Source organism: Vipera berus (assembly GCF_964194415.1).
Source record: "Vipera berus genome assembly, chromosome: 3".
Classification (NCBI taxonomy): domain Eukaryota; kingdom Metazoa; phylum Chordata; class Lepidosauria; order Squamata; family Viperidae; genus Vipera; species Vipera berus.
Genome location: NC_138204.1, coordinates 3,979,340 through 3,999,339, shown reverse-complemented (window position 1 = coordinate 3,999,339; position 20,000 = coordinate 3,979,340). Strand labels below are relative to the sequence as shown.

Genomic DNA, 20,000 nt, shown 5'->3' with positions numbered 1-20,000 from the left:
TATTCTATTCTATTCTATTCTATTCTATTCTATTCTATTATTTCACAATCTGTCTATCCTATCCTATCCTATCCTATTCCATATTTTCTTTCCTATCCTATCCTATCCTATCCTATCCTATCCTATCCTATCCTATCCTATCCTATCCTATCCTATCCTATCCTATCCTATTGACTTAATCCTGATTAGCTTTGTCATTGTGGAGTTTTGGACTTACGACAGTGGTTTCTTCTATGCATCGTTCTAAACCCAAGCCAAGGGGTAATTTATCTAACCAGGATCAGCCCATTTAAATGTGTCACTTTTTCCAGTGCCATCGTAATTTGGAACGGCCACGAAAGGAATTGTTGTAAGTCGAGGATTACCTGCAATTGAAATTCCCGCAGTGGAGAGATGAATTGCGGAAACCGTCAAAAGCGACTTCTTTGGTCAGAGAACAAAAACAAGAAACTTTTTTTTTTGAAAGTCTGGAAGCTTTTGACGGACTTTTTGCAGGAATGAGAAAAAGAAGGAACGGGCGATTTATGGATGCGAAGACTGAGAAAGATCTAAATGAATGAAGGGGCTTGTAAAATATTTAAGAGGGAAAAGAGACAATAAGAATCTAATTATCCATTCAAAAGAAGGCCACAAAGTCATCTTTACGTTTCTTAATTTTTTGGGGGGGGTTTGTTTCCTGCTTTCTTTTTGACATTTTCCTTTTGGTTTGTTAGGATGATGCAAACAGGTTCAATAAATGCAATTGAAAGAGAGAGAAAGACAAGCGTAGCCAAGGGACGGATTTGTTCTTTTTGGCAACCAGGAAGACGTGCCTGTGTGCGTGATGGATTTCCAATTCTGGCTACAGAAATAACTCTTTGTCTACTTGTATGTGACGCACAGAACAAAAGCCTCAATTTGATCTAATGTCAGTTTATGTCTACGTCAAAACGGCCCTGGAAAAGTTCTTAAGGAGTGGAAATGCCGGAAAAAGATATTTTTCTGCAAAGTACAAGTAGATCTCGACTTACAATTGGGCCCAATTTTTTTTGTTGCTAAGCGAAACATTGGTTAAGTGAACCTCGCCCCATTTTACAACCTTCCTTGCCACGGTTGTTAAGTGGAATAATAATAATAATAATAATAATAATAATAATAATAATAATAATAATAATAATAATAATAAGAAGAAGAAGAAGAAGAAGAAGAAGAAGAAGAAGAAGAAGAAGAAGAAGAAGAAGAAGAAGAAGAAGAAGAAGAAGAAGAAGAAGAAGAAGAAGAAGAAGAAGAAGAAGAAGTTGGAAGGGACCTTGGAGGTCATCTAGTCCAACCCCCTGCTCAGGCAGGAAACCCTATACCATTTCAGACAAATGGCTGTCTGTTCTCTTCTTAAAAACTTCCAGTGATGGAGCATTCACCATCTCTGGAGGCAGGTTGTTCCACCGGTTAATTGTTCTCACTGTCAGGAAGTTTCTCCTTAGTTCCAGGTTGCTTCTCTCTTTGGTTAGTTTCCATCTGCTGCTTCTTGTCCTGCCTTCAGGCGCTTTGGAGAATAGCTTGACTCCCTCTTCTTTGGGGCAGCCCCTGAGATATTGGAAGGCTGCTATCATGTCAGCCCCAGTCCTTCTCTTCCAGCAACCGTTCCTTATATGATTCAACCTCCACTCCCCTGATGATCTTTGTTGCTCTTCTCCGCACTCTTTCCAGAGTCTCAACATCTTTTTTACATCGTGGTGACCAAAACTGGATGCAGTATTCCAGGTGTGGCCTTACCAAGGCCTTGTAAAGTGGTATTAGTACTTCACTTGATCTTGATTCTATCCCTCTGTTAATGCAGCCTAGCACTGTGTTGGCTTTTTTGGCAGCTGCAGCACACGGCTGGCTCGCATTTAAGGGATTGTCCACCAGGACTCCGAGATCCCTCTCACAGTTACTACTATTGAACAAGGTACCCCCTATACTATAGGAATTCTGGGAGTTGAAGTCCACGAGTCATAAAAGAGCCAAGGCTGCCTAAAACCCTACCATAGACATTCAGCAATGGAAGAGACTGTGTTGGGAAAAGGTGGATCCTCCTCTGTTGAAGGTTTTTAAACAAAAGCAAGTTGGACATTGGATTCTGCCCTGAGTGTTGGGCTGGATTACATGACCTCTAAATTAAGTCCCAACCCTTCCTTGTTTCTATAGTTCTTTGAGCTTCTTGAAACACCTTTTAACCGCAAGCAGTATCTCTTGAAAAGCCTATCCTTCTAGAAGTGGCAGATCCCTGGAGGCCTCACAGATCATCCTTCACGAGGGCCACAGAGAGGGATTAAAAGGGATGTGATGTTTCTGGAATGGCAACCGTATCTAATACTTGCATCCTTAACAGTAGGCAGTATCGCCCAGCCAAGGCAGAGCCCCATCGTCCTGCAACACCTTCTCTTTCTAAGTTTCCACGAATAGGTAGTGCCCCTGAAGAATACAACCATCCATTGGAGATACTTGCAAGAGACTCCCGAGATGGCTGGGCCAAACAACGAGAAGCAATGGATGGAAATTTATCAAGGAAAGATCCGGCTTAGAAATAAGGAGGAACTTCCCGACAGCGCGAACGATGAACCAGTGGAACAACTGGCCTCCAGAAGCTGTGAATGCTCCAACATTGGAGGTTAATAAGAGGTTGGACAGCCATTTTGCCTGAAATTGTATAGGGTCTTCTGCTCTAGAAGGACCTCCAAGCCCCCTTCTGATAAAACCTGGCTCAGTGGGTTAGGATGCTGAGCTTGTCGATCGGAAGGTCGGCAGTTTGGCGGGTCGAATCCCGAGTGCCGCGTAACAGAGTGAGCGCCTGTTACTCATCCCAGCTTCTGCCAACCTAACAGTTCGAAAGCACGTCAAAATGCAAGTAGAAAAATAGGGACCACTACGGTAACAGCGCTCTGTGCGCCTTTGGCGTCTAGTCATGCCGGCCACATGACCACGGAGACGTCCTCGGACAAGCGCTGGCTCTTCGGCTTTGAAACGGAGATGAGCACCGGCTCCTAGAGTCAGAAACGACTAGCACGCATGTGCGGGGGAACCTTTACCTTTACCTTTTTAATAGCAGTTACTGTGAGAGGGATCTTGGAGTCCTAGTGGACAATCAATTAAACATGAGCCAGCAGTGTGCGGGCAGAAGCCAAAAAAGCTGCTGCATTAACAGAGGGATTGAATCAAGTTCACGCAAGGTACTACAACTACTCTATAAAGCCTTAGTAAGGCCACAGCTAGAATACTGCATCCAGTTTTGGTCACCATGATATAAAAAAAAGAAGTTGAGACTCTAGAAAGAGTGCAGAGAAGAGCGAGAAAGATGATTAGGAGCCTGGAGGCTAAAACATGCGAAGAACAATTGCAAGAACTGGATATGACTAGTCTAATGAAGAGAAGGACCAGGAGTAACACAATAGCGGTGTTCCAATATTTGAGGGGCTGTCCCAGAGAGGAGCAGGACAAGCTATTCTCCAAAGCCCCCCGAAGGCCAGACAAGAAACAATGGATGGAAACTGATCAAGGAGAGATGCAACCTAGAAATGAGGAGGAATTTTCTAGCAGAGCCATCAGTCAACGGAACAGAAGTTGCCTTCAGATGTTCTGGCTGATCCACCACTGGAGGCTCTCAAGAAGACACTTGTCAGAAATGGTATAGGGTTCTTCTGCTCAGGCAGGGGGTTGGACTGGATGACCTACGAGGCCCCTTCCAACTCTTTTATTCTGTTATTCCCCACTCTGTACCAAATTGAAAGAGTGCAGAAAAGAGCAGCCAAGATGACGAGGGGGGTCTGAAGATTAAAACGTACGATGATCAATTGAGAGACCTGGGTGTGTTTTGCCTATCAAAGAGAAGGTCTACAGGTGGCACGATAGCAGTCTTCCAATATTTGAAGGACTGTCACAGAGGTTGACCTATTTGTCAAAGCACCTGAGGACAAAACAAGAAGTCATGGGTGGAAACCTAACAAACAGAGATCCAGTCTAGAACGAAGGAGAAATTTCCTGACAGTGAGAACAATCAATCAGTGGCATTCCTCCAGAGGCTGTAGGAGCTCCATCACTGGAGGGCCTCATGTTTCAGTGGGGGGCTGGACTAGAAGACCTCCAAGGTCCCTTCCAACACTGTTATTCTGTTCCTGGAGGCCTCATGTGACTTGGGGTGTTTTGTGTCTAAATTTGGAACCCAGCACGGCTGTAGCACTAGCGCACAGGTCCTCAGACCAGGAAGCCAAGTAAACGAAGTTCATCCACAGCTTGTCCACACTGACCTTTCACAACCACATGAGTCCCTTGTCCTTTAAGCCAATCCTTAGTTCCCGACAGTTCTGTCTTCTCCTTCACGCAGTAATAAATCCCGTCGTCTTCCAGACTAACGTTGCGGATGAAGATGGTGAAATCCGTGTTGGAATTTGGGGAAATTCTTGTTATTCTTTCATCGTTTTCATCGACCTGGGCATCTGCATAGATGAGTTTCCGCTGAGGACCTTCACCCAAGAACCATTTCACAGCACCAGATCGGAGTTTGTCTGGCACTTCACACTCCAGACGGAGGTCTTCTCCTATGACGACCGTAACAGACCTCTGAGGTTGCGAGAGCCATGGATCCTCAGCCTTAACACCTGAGAAGGAGGAACCCAGATTGTAGTTAAACCATAGAATCCTGCAAGGGACCTTGGAGGTCTTCTACTCCAAGATAGAAGACCTTATGCCATCCCAGTCAAAGTTCTAGGAGAAGCAACATAGAACCAAGGAGACATTTCCTGACAGGGAGGACAATTAACCAGTGGAACAACTTGCCTCCAGAAGTTGTGAATGCTCCAACCCCGGAAGTTTTTAAGAAGAGACTGGACAGCCATTTGTCTGAAATGGTGTAGGGTTTCCTGCCCGAGCAGGGGGTTGGACTAGAAGACCTCCAAGGTCCCTTCCAACTTTATTGTTGTTGTTGTTGTTGTTGTTGTTGTTGTTATTATCATTATTATTATTGTTGTTGTTGTTGTTGTTGTTGTTGTTGTTGTTGTTGTTGTTGTTGTTTTTAAATGGTTGTCTATTTTTTTCTTGAAGACTTCCAGTGACGGAGCACCCACAAACCCAGGAGGAGAGCTATTCCATTGATGAATTATTCTCTGTCAGAAAATTAGAATAACAGAACAACAGAGTTGCAAGGGACCTTGGAGGTCTTCCCCCCTGCACAAGCAGGAGACCCCTATGCCAATTTCAGAAAAACGGTTGTCCAGTCTCTTCTTGAAAACCTCCAGTGAGAAGGAAGGAAGGAAGGAAGGAAGGAAGGAAGGAAGGAAGGAAGGAAGGAAGGAAGGAAGGAAGGAAGGAAGGAAGGAAGGAAGGAAGAAAGAATAACAGAGTTGGAAGGGACCTTGGAGGTCTTCTAGTCCATCCCCCCTGCACAAGCAGGAGATGCTATGGCATTCTGTCCAATCTCTTCTTAAAAAACCCCATTTCATGGAAAACCTCCATCAATGATGACGCAGGCAAGCTCTGAAGTTGTGAGTGCTGCATCGGTGGAAAACTTCAAAGCCCTGTTCAGAGTCAATGAGTTGAAGCGCTGCCAGGCACCAGTTTGGAGAACCCAAAATCAGTGGCGTCTTTCAGGGGGGGGCAAAAGGTTTTGAAACAAGGCCGATGGGGCACCAGGTGACTGATTCTGCCAAGTGCCACCTCCTTCAAATTGCCCCTTAATTGGGGGTCGCTTGGTGCCTGCGTGGACAAGCCCAGAAATTGCTTCCCACATCAATGCAACCGGGTGGTGATTCAAGAGCCACTGACAAGAAGCAGAGAATCCATGGCTGTGATTTGATTCGAATTCCTGCCATCTAGTGGCTTAATTTGAGAGGGACGAGATGGGCATAAATTACTGTGGCTTCCTGAAGCACTCTGGGATCTAACTGGCAGGGTAATCTCTTTCAGAGTGGGACCACAACTGCAAAAAAAAAAGTGCTCTATCTCACGATCGGAGGAACATGAGATGGGAATCGCTGCTGGAACTGGGTCTGTCTTGTTTAATGAAGAGAAGGATGAGGGGGGACAGGATAGCAGTCTTCCAGTATCCAAGGGGCTGCCCCAAAGAAGAGGGAGTCAAGCTCTTCTCCAAAGCGCCTGAAGGCAGGACAAGAAGCAATGGAGGGAAACTAGTCAAGGAGAGAAGCAACCTAGAACTAAGGAGAAACTTCCCGATAAGAACAATTAATGGAATAGCTTCTCTCCTGTAGTTGCATTGGAAAGAGTCCAGAGAAGAGCAACGAAGATGATCAGGGGACAGGAGGCTAAAACATACAAGGAATGGTTGCTGGAATTGGGAATGTCTAGTTTAATGAAGAGAAGGACAAGGGGGGACTTGATAGCAGTCTCCTAGTATCTCAGGGGCTGCCCCAAAGAAGAGGGAGTCAAGCTCTTCTCCAAAGCACCTGAAAGCAGGACAAGAAGCAACGGATGGAAACTAATCAAGGAGAGAAGCAACCTGGAACTAAGGAGAAACTTCCTGACGGTTAGAACAATTAACCACTGGAACGGCTTGCCTCCAGATGTTGTGGGTGCTCCATCGCTGGAAGTTTTTAAGAAGCGACTGGAGAAGCTACTTGTCTGGAACGGTATGGTTCTCCTCCTCAAGCAGTGGGTTGGACTAGAAGACCTCCAAGGCCCCCTCCATCTCTGTTGTTATTCTTTAATTCACGATATCAGTCACTTCTGTCTAACTCTAAAGCTTTTGGGGCCGGATCACTCACCTCCATCTCTTGCTGAAAGCAGGCAGGGAAGCTGCATGAAAAACAGCCTGAAAAGGAAGACGCCCCAAGGCATTGGAGAAGCCGGTTTAGTTAAAAAGGCCAACAAGTCTCAGGTCTCCTTTGAGGGTGAGTATAGAACGCTGTGGATTGTCCCCCACACAGTCCGTTGCTTTTGTGCAATGTCTGCGTAATGTCTGGCTGCAAGCTTGCCAACTCCTCAAAAGGGAAGTCACAACAGGAAACTGATTTCATAATCTTCATAACCTTCATAAAAGGAAAGTTGGAAGGGACCTTGGAGGTCCAACCCCCTGCTCAGACAGGAAACCCTATATACCATTTCAGACAAATGGCTGTCCAGTCTCTTCTTAAAAACTTCCAGTGTTGGTGTCAAGCAATAACATTAGATTGAAAAGCCCATGCGTCGGAAACATGACAGTTGGAGCATTCACAGCTTCTGGAGGCAGGTTGTTCCACTGGTTAATTGTTCTAACTGTCAGGCAGTATCTCCTTAATTCTAGGTTGCTTCTCTCCTTGATGAGTTTCCATCCCTTGCTTCTTGTCCTGCCTTCTGGTGCTTTGGAGAAGAGCTTGACTCCCTCTTCTTTTGGGGCAGCCCCTGAGATACTGGAACGCTGCTGTCATGTCACCCCTGGTCCTTCTCTTCATTAAACTAGACATACCCAATTCCAGCAGCCGTTCCTTGTATGTTTTAGCCTCCAAAGTCAGATGGGTTTGGGGTTGTGTTGCATTTGAGGCAGGAATAGTATGGATAGATAGATAGATAGATAGATAGATAGATAGATAGATAGATAGATAGATAGATAGATAGATAGATAGATAGATAGATAATCCTGCATAAATGGCATATAGTGATTAACACTAAGCAGATATTTCAAAGAGCTTCCGAACAAACTAAGAGAGAAAAAAATAGCAGTGGACAATCCCTTAAATAGGAGCCAGCCGTGCGCTGCAGCTGCCAAAAAAGCCAACACAGTGCTAGGCTGCATTAACAGAGGGAGAGAATCAAGATCATGTGAAGTGTTAAGTTAGCCTTATACTACACAGATAAGGCCACACTTGGAATGCTGTGCCCAATTCTGATCGCCACAACACACACACACAAAAAGATGTTCAGACTCTAGAAAGAGTGCAGAGAAGAGCAACCATGATGATTAGGGGGCTGGAAGCTCAAACATATGAAGAAGGGTTGCAGGAATTGGGTATGTCTAGCCTAATGAAAAGCAGGATCAGGAATGAGATAATTGCAGCCTAGCAATATATAAGGGGCTGCCACAAAAAAAGAGGGGGACAACCTTGACTCCAGAACAATCTATTCTCCTTGTCCTGAAGGCAGGTGGGATCACAACTTCAAAAAAAAAGTGCTTTATCTCACCATTGGAGGAACATGAGATGGGAACGGTTGCTGGAATTGGGTATGTCCAGTTTAATGAAGAGAAGGGCGAGGGGGGACACGATAGCAGTCTTCCAGTATCTCAGGGGCTGCCCCAAAGAAGAGGGAGTCAAGCTATTCTCCAAAGCGCCTGAAGGCAGGACAAGAAGCAACGGATGGAAATTAATCAAGGAGAGAACCAACCTAGAATTAAGAGGAAATTTTCTGACAGTCAGAACAATTAATCAGTGGAAAATCCTGCCTTCAGAAGTTGTGAATGCTCCAACACTGGAGGTTTTCATATGGAGACTGGACCACCATTTGACCAGGATGGTATAGCTCTCTTGCCTTAAGCAGGGGTTGGACTAGAGGACCACAGAGGCCCCTTCCAGACCTCGGATTCTATGTTTCAATTGTAGCCTGAAGCAGACTGGTACCCAATGTAGCTCACCTAAAAATGTAATAATAATAATAATAATAATAATAATAATAATAATAATAATAATAATAATAATAATAATAATAATAATAATAATAATAATAATAATAATAATAATAATAATAATAATAATAATAATAATAATAATAATAAAAACTGCACGATTATGGATGAAACGTGTGATGGTGATACCCATTGTCATCGGGGCACTGGGAACTATGTCCAAAAACTTTGCAAAATACATAAAGAAATTGCAGCTTCCTGCAATAACTCCAGCAAAGCTACAAAAATCTGCGCTATTCGGAACATCTTACATTTTAAGGAGGCACCTGGTTAATCCCTAGGATGCTGCAGCAACCCGTGTCAACCATTAGTGCCAGTCAATTTGAATGTCCAGTTGACTGAGTTTCATGTTTTATGAATATAATAATAATAATAATAATAATAATAATAATAATAATAATAATAATAATAATAATAATAATAATAATAATAATAATAATAATAATAATAATAATAGACTTGGAAGGGACCTTGGAGGTATTATATGTTGCCAGCCTCGGGACCTCCAAAACTATCTGCCTTGCTACATTCTGGACCAATGGTAGCTTCCAAACACTCTTCAAGGGGACCCCCTTGCAGAGCGCATTGCAGCAATCCAAAGGAGAGAGAATCAGGGTGTGAGTGACGGAGGGCAGGGCCTCGTCATTCAGAAAAGGGCTAGAATAAGAAAAAGGAAACGTAACTTCCTCTTTCGCTTCTCCTGCGGAAGGAAATATCGCAGACGGAGCAAGAGATGAAATAGCTGTAGGAGAAGAGGAGGCAGAGCCGGGGGAGGAGTTAAATGTGTCACCAGCTTAGAGTCATTATGTTGCTGTAAGCCAGGGGTCTCAAACTGCCGGCCCACTGGAGGCGTCATCAGGAAACCGTGCCCCCTTCCCCATTGCCAGCAATGGAGAAAAAGCTTCGATACGTCACATGACGTCGCGGGTTTGATGTGTCTGCTATAAGCAATCCAAGTCCAGACTTCTCCTTGAATGCCGTTGGTCGCCACGTTTGGTCACCACGATGTCAAAAAGATGTCGAGACTCTAGAAAGAAGACAGAGAAGAGCAACAAAGAGGATTGGGGGGACTGGAGGCTAAAACATATAGGGAACGGTTGCAGGAATTGGGTATGTCCAGTTTAATGAAGAGAAGGACGAGGGGGGCATGATAGCTGTCTTCCAATATCTCAGGGGCCGCCCCCAAAGAAGAGGGAGCCAAGCTATCCTCCAAAGCGCCTGAAGGCAGGACAAGAAGCAACGGATGGAAACTCTCCAAGGAGAGAAGCAACCTAGAACTAAGGAGAAACCTCCTGACAGTGAGGACAATTCACCCGTGGAACAACCTGCCTCCAGAAGTGGTGAATGCTCCAACACTGGACGTTTTTAAGAAGAGACTGGACAGCCATTTGCCTGAAATGGTATAGGGTTGCCTGCCTGAACAGGGGGTTGGACTAGATGACCTCCAAGGTCCCTTCCAACTTTATTATTATTATTATTATTATTATTATTATTATTATTATTATTATTATTATTATTATTATTGTTGTTGTTGTTGTTGTTGTTGTTGTTGTTGTTGTCGTTGTTGTTATCTGATGCCAGTTTAGCGTTGAACTTTAATTGCCTAGATGGTTGTCTATGGGCTTGAGCAGAGATCTCCATACTTGGAAACTTGTGGATTAAGCTTTTTCAGTGCAAGCAGTTAGAACTGAAGTCATTTAGAACTGAAGAAGCTTCTTGGATCAGAAGGGAAATGTTTTCAAAGGAAAAAAAAAACCACGAAAGTCCAGTTGCATTTTGGAAAAAGCACCTTTGGGACTTCTTGGGAATCCTTGATTCAAAATAACAGAATAACAGAGTTGGAAGGGACCTTTGAGGTCTTCTAGTCCAACTTCCTGCTCCAGTAGGAAACCCTATAGTCCTTGGCTCTTTTATGACTCGTGGACTTCAACTCCCAGAATTCCTGAGCCAGCCATGCTGAGGGGAAAGAGAGAGGTTTCCAAGCTGAGCCTTGCTGGCTCAGGAATTCTGGGAGTTGTAGTCCACGAGTCATGAGGGGGCCATAGTTCCCCATGCTGGCTCAGGAATTCTGGGAGTTGAAGTCCACGAGTCATGAGGGGGCCATAGTTCCCCCATGCTGGCTCAGGAATTCTGGGAGTTGAAGTCCACGAGTCATGAGGGGGCCATAGTTCCCCATGCTGGCTCAGGAATTCTGGGAGTTGAAGTCCACAAGGCATGAGGGGGCCATAGTTCCCCATGCTGGCTCAGGAATTCTGGGAGTTGAAGTCCACGAGTCATGAGGGGGCCATAGTTCCCCCATGCTGGCTCAGGAATTCTGGGAGTTGAAGTCCACGAGTCATGAAGGCGGCCATAGTTCCGCCATGCTGGCTCAGGAATTCTGGGAGTTGAAGTCCACAGGTCATGAAGGGGGGCAATGTTTCCCCTATGCTGGCTCAGGAATTCTGGGAGTTGAAGTCCACGAGTCATGAGGGGGCCATTGTTCCCCCATGCTGGCTCAGGAATCCTGGGAGTTGAAGTCCACGAGTCACGAAGGGGCTGAGGTTGCCTACCCCTATGCTATCCCGGAAAATGGCTGTCCGGTCTCTTTTTAAAATTCTCCGGTGATGGAGCACCCACAACCTCTGAATGAAAGCCGTTCCACTTGCTTCTGTCCTTGATCAGTTTCCATCTGTTGCTTCTTGTCCTGCCTTCGGGTGCTTTGGAGAACAGGTTGACACCCCCCCCTTCTTCTTGGTGGCAGCCCTTCAAATATTGGAAGGTGCTATCATGTCACCCCTAATTCTCCTCTTCATCAGACTAGATATCCCCAATTGCTGCAAAAGTTCTTTAGGTGTTTTAACCTCCAGCCCCTTTATCGTATCTGTTGCTCTTTTCAGCACCACTCTTTCTCGAGTCTCCACATCTTTGTTATATCCTGGTGACCTGAATTCTCTTCATTAGACTAGACATCCCCAGTTCCTGCAACCGTTCTTCATATGTTTGAGCCTCCGGTCCCCTGACCATCTTTGTTGCTCTTCTCTGCACTCTTTCTAGAGTCTCAACATCTTTTCTATATTTGGTGACCAAACTGGATGCAGGATTCCCAAGTGGTGCCTTACCAAGGCATTATAAACCGGCACTACCGTATTTTCCGGCGTACAAGACGACTGGGCGTATAAGACGACCCCCGACTTTTAAGAAGATTTTCAAGATTTTTCGTCTTATACGCCAGAAAATACTTACTTACTGAGATTCAAGGTGCTGGTGATGACCTATAAAGCCCTAAATGGCTTGGGTCCGGGATATCTGAGGGAACACCTGCTGCCGGCATCAAGTTCCCTTCATCCAGTGCGCTCCCACAGGGAGGGTCTTCTCAGGGTGCCACCGGTAAGAGATTGCCGGCGGACGACACCCAGGGATAGGGCCTTCTCAGTGGGGGCGCCTGCCCTTTGGAACCAGCTGCCAGTGGAGTTGAGGACTGCCCCCAACCTCCGTTCATTCCGCCGGGACCTGAAGACCTGGCTCTTCGAGCTCTCTGGCCCAGGCTGAGAATTAATCTTAATTTTAACTGGGGTTTTATTTATGCAGGGACAAATATAATTTTTTTAAAAATTTGTTTTTAACTTTTCTATCTTGGTTTTTTAATCATCCTGTAAACCGCCCTGAGTCCTTCAGGAAAGGGCTGTATATAAATGTAATAAAATAAATAAATTAAATAAATACATGCCAGTTGCCAAGTGTCCGACACAAGCCCGATTCAGACCCACCTGATGCAGATGGTGCAAAGCCCTGCCAGTTCCCGCCCGACGCCGGACGGCTCTGCCGGTGCCGCCTTGAGAGGGAAGGGCGTGAGGCGCCTGCCACGGCTCCCCGAGGACTCCTTAGCAGCCAGGGAGCGCGCGCGTGCGCAGGACTGCCCTGCCGGCTCCCGCCCGACGCCAGCCTGCCCTGCTTCCTCCACAGTGAGAGGGGAGGGCGTGCCTTCCCGGGCTCGTCAACTTGCAGCCACGCCGGAGCCGAAAGGGGCTTTTCCTTCCACCCACCCTTTGGAATAAACGCAAGAGCTCCCGGGGTCTGGCGTTTGCAAGGGGGAGGGGAAGGGGCTTAGAGGCTCTTGGGGGTGGGAAGGGAGAGTCACGTTGGAGGGGGGACTGGACTAAGGAGGCTTGAAGTTGCTTTGCAAGAACGGGGGCGCTCGATTGATTTATGTACTATTTTCTGGCGTATAAGACGACTGGGTGTATAAGACGACCCCCCCCCAACTTTTGAGAAGATTTTTATGGGTTAAAAAGTCGTCTTATACGCCGGAAAATACGGTAATACTTCACGTGATCTTGATGCATATGCCTCTGTTCCTAATCCTTCTTTCCCATTAAACTGGATATACTCTGTTCCCTGCTCATCGTTCAGTTCATCGTTACATTTTAGCCTCCAATCCCCTAATCATCTTTGTGGCTGGTCTTTGTCTACTCTCTTTGCAGTGATGTCTGGCTGGAATAACCCTCGCAAGAACACTCTCCTTTTAGTGACTATCCCCTCTGCACACGTGCCCTGCCTTGGTTTGTCCATAAATTGTTACGCCTGGGTGCCTCTCCTGGGTTTTTCTGCCGCACATCTAAATTTTCTACCCTGGTACGTCACTCCTGACGCTGCTCAAATCCACCCAGTCAGAAGCAAATGCTTCTCTTCTGTAAATCCATGGAAACTCTGCAAGGTGGAAGGATAGAAAGCGCAGTTTCCTAGACACAAAGCAGCAACCTTGCCGTGTTGCAGCCTAAAAAAGATTTTAAAAAAAAAGAAAGAAAGAAAGAAAGAAAGAAAGAAAGAAAGAAAGAAAGAAAGAAAGAAAAGAAAGAAAAGAAAGAAAAGAAAGAAAAGAAAGAAAAGAAAGAAAGAAAGAAAGAAAGAAAGAAAGAAAGAAAGAAAGAAAGAAAGAAAGAAAGAAAGAAAGAAAGAAAGAAAGAAAGAAAGAAAGAAAGAAAGAAAGAAAGAAAGAAAGAAAGAAAGAAAGAGAAAAGGCTTGGGAATGAGTTGTAATTGCTAGGAGAGTTCCCGATTAAAAACCCAAGGAACGTTTTTATTATTTATTAGCCAAAGGGAGGTATTTGACCCCCTGGGCTTAGAGATAACGATCAGGGTGAGTTCTGGTAAACGAGAAAACTGTGCAGACTTTCCACAGATAAATTGCGATAGCAGACTGTTCAGAGACCGCTTGGAACTTTAACTTCACTGTGGTTTTGTCCTGTTAGCTATTTTTGGCTCAGTGGGTTAGGACGCTGAGCTTGTCGATCAGAAGGTCGGCAGTTTGGCGGGTCGAATCCCGAGCGCCGCGTAGCAGAGTGAGCGCCTGTTACTCGTCCCAGCTTCTGCCAACCTAGCAGTTCGAAAGCATGTAAAAAATGCAAGTAGAAAAATAGGGACGGCTACGGTGGGAAGGTAACAGCGTTCCGTGCGCCTTTGGCGTCTAGTCATGCCGGCCACATGACCACGGAGACGTCCTCGGACAAGCGCTGGCTCTTCGGCTTTGAAACGGAGGTGAGCACCGGCCCCTAGAGTCGGAAACGGCTAGCACGCATGTGCGGGGGAACCTTTACCTTTTTATAGGGAAGGAAGGACAGGTCAGCTGGAGTGCAAATAGATGGGCGGGTGATCCTGGACTTACAACCACTTCATTTAGTGACCATCCAAAGTCACAGTTGCACTGGAAAAAGTGACTGGTGGCTGTTTTTCACACTTACGGCCTTTGTAGCATCCCCAGGATCATGCGATCCAAATTCAGACGCTTGGCAACTGACTCCTGCTTATGACCGTTGGTGTGTCCCAAGGTCACGTGATTCCCCCCTTTGGCGACCTTCCGACCAGCAAAGTCACTGGGTGAAGCTTAACAACAGATGTTTTCATTACCTGACGAGGTAGCATTATCAGTATTAGGAGGGAATGACAGGGCAAGCCACTTATATATAAACGGGAGCAAACCCCACCTCCTTCCTCCACTGATGCTGTTACATAGTTGGGTCATGAGACATCTGCAAGAAAAGAAGCAAACTCAGAGGGACCCCATAGATCACCACCACCACCACCTCCTCCTCCTCCTCCCCTCCTTCCTTCCTCCTCCTCCTCTCCATCCCTCCTCCCCTCCTCCTTTTCACAAACCCCACTTCTTTCTAGCACTGATGATGATGTTACTTAGTTGGGTAAGTAAACAACCAAGCTCAGAAAGCAGCAAGGACCGTACACTACTACTACTACTACTACTACTACTACTACTACTACTACTACTTCTTCTCCTCCTCCTCCTCCTCCTCCTTCTCCTTCTCCTTCTTCTCCTTCTCCTCCTCCTCCTTCTTCTTCTCCTTCTCCTTCTTCCTCCTCCTCCTCCTCCTCCTCCTCCTCTCCTCAAACCCCACTCCCTTCTAGCACTGAAGATGTTACCTAGTTTGCACAATGAAACATCTGCAAGAAAACAACTAATCTCAGAGAGTGCCAAGGACCCCACAATCCTCCTCCTCCCCCTCCTCCTCTCCACAAACCCCAACTCCCTCCTAGCACCGATGATGTTACTTACTCGAGTAATGAAATGGCTGCCAGAAAGCTGCCAAGCTCAGAAAACACTCAGGAGCCCCCAGAACGCATCTATTTTCCTGGGTCTCGGGAGTTTTCTGCAGCACCATGTCTGCAAAGCAGGCTATAACAAGTTGGAATCAGCTGCTCAGTTTCAAGCAGAGGCCGTAATTTATGATTTTATGTAATCCTTCTGGATTTTGGTAAAGACGGAGAAAGTGAATCGTGCTCTGGTTTCGGAATATCTGCACAGAAGCTACTGCCAAGGAGCAACAGGGAGTGTGAGCTGCCTGTTTGCTGTGTGTGTGTGTGTGTGTGTGTGTGTGTGTGTGTGTGTGTGTGCGCGCGCGTGCAGATGTGCTATCAGAACCCAGTGTGTATGTGCCTGAGTATAAAGCACAGGTGATCCTTGACTTACGACCACAATTGAGTCCAAAAATTTCCATTGTTAAGCAAAACAGCTGTTCCGGCCCATTTTGCAACCATTTTTTGCCACAGTTGTTAAGGGAATCACTGCGGTTGTTAGGTAAACAAATCCGGCTTCTAGTCAGGTCATAAAAAGTGATCGCTTGACCCTGGGAGACTGCAACCGTCATAAGTTCATGCCAGTTGCCGAGCCTCTGAAGCTTGATCATGTGACCACGGGGATGCTGCAGTGGTGTGTAAGTGGAAGGACCGGTTGCAAGTCACTTTTATTTTTTAGAGCTGTTGCAACTTGGAACCCTAAAGGAACGGTTGTAAGGCGAGGCCTCATTTGAATTGCATGCCTTATTAAAAGGCGTAAGCTTTCATGAGCAACAGCTCACTTCATCCAAAGCTCCTTTTATTAAAAAGCTTCTGCCGTTTAATGAAACTTATATGTCAGAAAAGGTGGTGGCGAATTCCTTTTAATATGCAGGGATCAGCAAGACAGGTAAACGGGTGCAGGCGGTCCTCGCTAGAAGGACCGAAATATGTTGCGAAATGGATTTGTCACACTTAATTGGAATCGACTTTCACCTGGACGTTGTTGGGGAGACAGACCAACTGTGAAGATTGAATTTATTACCGATAATTACACAACAATTTATAAGAAATGGTGATACAGAAACAAACGTAGATATTTAATCTAGGAAGAATTATTCTTAAGTTTTGGGATGATTTCGGAGAGATAAGATGTCGTGGTAAATTTTCTGTGAGCTGGTTACACTAACAATTTGTTATTGGAGGGTCTTGAAACTTTAAAATTATAATAATAATAATAATAATAATAATAATAATAATAATAATAATAATAATAATAATAATAATTTGGAAGGGACCTTGGAGGTCATCTAGTCCAACCCCCTGCTAAGGCAGGAAACCCTATACCATTTCAGACAAATGGCTGTCCAGTCCCTTCTTAAAAACTTCCAGTGTTGGAGCATTCACCACTTCTGGAGGCAGGTTGTTCCACTGGTTAATCGTTCTCACTGTCAGGAAGTTTCTCCTTAGTTCTAGGTTGCTTCTCTCCTTGATGTGTTTCTATCCGTTGCTTCTTGTCCCGCCTTCAGGTGCTTTGGAGAAGAGCTTGACCTCCTCTTCTTTGTGGCAGCCTTTCAAATACTGGGATACTGCTATCATGTTCACCCTTGTCCTTCTCTTCATTAAAGTAGACATTCCCAATTCCAGCAACCGTTCCTTATATGTTTTAGCCTCCAGTCCCCCGATCATCTTTGTTGCTCTTCTCTGTGCTCTTTCTAGAGTCTCAACATCTTTTTTACATCATGGTGACCAAAACTGGGTGCCGTATTCCGAGTGTGGCCTTAACAAGGCCTTGTAAAGTGGTATTAGTACTTCACGTGATCTTGATTCTATCCCTCTGTTAATGCAGCCATTATTATTGTTGTTCCTGTTAACTATTTTGTTATTAATATAGTACATGCATGCAATTTGCAAATAGTTTAGTCGTTTAAATTTTGTCCCGGGCTTGTTTTTCAAGAGGTAACTCTCGCCCCTTTTTAGGACCCACAGATGATCCATGACCCACAAGAAGTGTCAGGGGAGATAGATCAACAGTGGCAACACAGGCATGAACATGTCAAAAGCCTCGTCCATCCATTGGTTCCAGGATGTAATCAGAGAGTTAGCAAGCTCACGTGAAGTATTAATACCACTTTACAATGCCTTGGTAAGGCCACACTTGGAATACTGCATGCAGTTTTGGTCACCACGATGTAAAAAAGATGTTGAAACTCTGGAAAGAGTGCAGAAAAGAGCAACAAAGAGGATCAGGGCTCTGGAGGCTAACACATATAAGGAACGGCTACTGGAATTGGGTATGTGTAGTTTAATGAAGAGAAGGACAAGGGAGGACATGATAGCAGTCTTCCAATATCTCAGGGGCTGCCCCAAAGAAGAAGGAGTCACGCTATTCTCCAAAGCGCCTGAAGGCAGGACGAGAAGCAATGGATGGAAACTCATCAAGGAGAGAAGCAACCTGGAACTAAGGAGAAACTTCCTGACAGTGAGAACGATTAACCAGTGGAACAACCTGCCTCCAGAAGGGGTGAATGCTCCAACACTGGAAGTTTTTAAGAAGAGATTGGACAGCTATTTGTCTGAAATGGTATAGGGTTTCTTGCCTAACCAGGGGGTTGGACTAGAAGACCTCCAAGGTCCCTTCCAATTATGATGATGATGATGATGATGATGATGATGATGATGAGTCCTTCAGGAAAGGGCGGTATATAAATGTAATAAAATAAATAAATAAATAAATTATTATTATGATCACCCAGCATTGTTCCTGAAAATGCCTGGAGGACAGGAGAAATGAACTGGTCTGGAGTTTCTAACTTTTAGGAAGGCAGAGGAAGACGAGGCATTGAATATTGCCAATTTAGAAACTATTTTGTTTATTCCTCAATAAGTAGCAGAACTTCTCTCACCTCATCAACCGGATGCTGTCACTTACACAGATTTTCACACTAGAGAAACTGCTCCCACTTTACGAGGAGGAAACGAGAGTTCCTCTTTTGCTCCATCTGTCGAAGGAAAGATCTGGTGAGACAAACACGAAGCCACTCCAGATGTCTCTCCGGCTGCTATCCGCATGGCTGCCTTGAAGTCCTTCGTGGGAATAATCCCTGCTCCTTTTCAGCTGCTGTTGCTGCTACTGCTGCTTCTTCCACGGGAACTGGGTGAGTGTTGACACTGGAGATCAGGCAGGTTCCGTTCTCAGATTTACAACTGGAGCAAAACCCGCCGCAAGGTGGATATTAAGGTTGCTTCAAACCTGATGGGCTGTTTTTTGCACACGGAGATGAGTAGATTTCCAGCAGAGGCCAGTTTCAAGTATTAGATATTGGGAAGGAGATTTCTTCCAGTGCCTTCTACCCCAAATGGCCTGTTGAACAAGGGAGGAAGAACATCTGAAGTTCTGGAGGTCAACTGGGGCCACCTGGTTTGAACTGGTCCTTAGAATGGGAACTTGGGGATATTAGGACTACACCTTCAACGTCTCACAGAATCCATAGGCTGGAAGGAACCAAGAAGACCATCTCTGTTGTGATTCAGGGTCAGCCTGTGGGTTCGGCAGTTGGGTCGGACGACTCAGAGGAGGAGGGGGGTGTTGAAGAGCTTGCTGAGGGGGTTGAAGAGCTTGCTGATGAGAGCCCTCAGCCAGGCCCCTCCCACCTGGTCACGACGGAGACCCAGCTGTGTGAGCCTGACAGCATGGATGAAGATGACCCACAGCTGGCCCTGTTCAAGGACGCCCGACGCAGGAGGCAGTCAATCAGGAGTAAACAGAGGAAGGCAATGGGGCACCTCGGAAGGAGGCAGAGAGAAGCCACGCCCTGAACTGTATAAAAGGGGAATGCGTGGGAGGGCTGGTTTGCTGAAGGCGACCGCTTGAATAGCTCCTGTTTCATAGCTCCTGTTTCATGGTTGGTGTCTTGTTTTGCTCTGTTTTATGTTAATAAATTTGGCAGGCTTAATTCCAGCCTCTTGCCGTTTGTAAAGGGGTTGTCCCTGCCTTTTCTGCTGAGCCGGTAGCAGGCTGGTACAGAACAATCTCAAAAAATGGTGGTCCAATCTTTTATTGTAAACCTCCAGCGATGGAGCACTCACAACTCCTGGAGGCAAGGTGTTCTATTGATTAATTCTTCTCAAGGTAGGGAATTGCTCAAAGGGGTGATAGTTCTCAAAAACAGCGCTGGCCGGTTTCTAAAGTCACTGTATTGTTTAGGGTGAGGTTCTCTCCAGCTGTCACACCGACAAGGATTGTGGAAATTGTGTTAATTCTGTTCTCCAACCCCTGAAACAAAAAGAGGAACCTTTTCAAATAAACAGTTTCATTTCTTGAAGAACAGAGAGTGAATCGAACGCAAGTTCTAGAATCCATGTCTGTGACAGCCAGAGTCAACTTCACTCTAAACTACACACTGTACACTAACTGAACATACTAACTGGGGTGAATCTCCCAGGAGCTGGGATTCAATCCAATGCAGTGTACAAAAACCAGAATAGACACCAGACCCTCCCCCAATTTGAAGTAATAAAGAAAGAGCTTCCAATCAGGTAGAATAGAATAGAATAGAATAGAATAGAATAGAATAGAATAGAATAGAATAGAATAGAATAGAATAGAATAGAATAGAATAGAATAGAATAGAATAGAATAGAATAGAATAGAATAGAATAGAATAGAATAAGATAGTTGGAATGGACCTTGGAGGTCATCTAGTCCTACCCACTGCTCAGGCAGGAAACCTGTACCATTTCAGACAAATGGCTGTCCAGTCTCTTCTTAAAAACTTCCAGTGTTGGAACATTCACTAGTTGTTCCACTGGTTAATAGTTCTCACTGTCAGGA

The 20,000-nt window shown here is 45.4% G+C and overlaps 1 protein-coding gene across 2 annotated transcripts in view; it reads left to right on the top strand.

Annotated features, from left to right (window-relative positions):
• The first annotated feature begins 18,176 nt into the window (after positions 1–18,176).
• LOC308665685 (tyrosine-protein phosphatase non-receptor type substrate 1-like) overlaps positions 18,177–20,000 on the top strand; it is a 15,408-nt gene continuing 13,584 nt past the window's right edge. For both annotated transcript variants that reach the window (XM_081323821.1, XM_081323822.1), the window contains exon 1: positions 18,177–18,324. In XM_081323821.1, the coding sequence (XP_081179947.1) occupies positions 18,237–18,324 (88 nt within the window). In that variant the 5' untranslated portion in view covers positions 18,177–18,236. The remainder of the gene's footprint in view (positions 18,325–20,000) is intronic.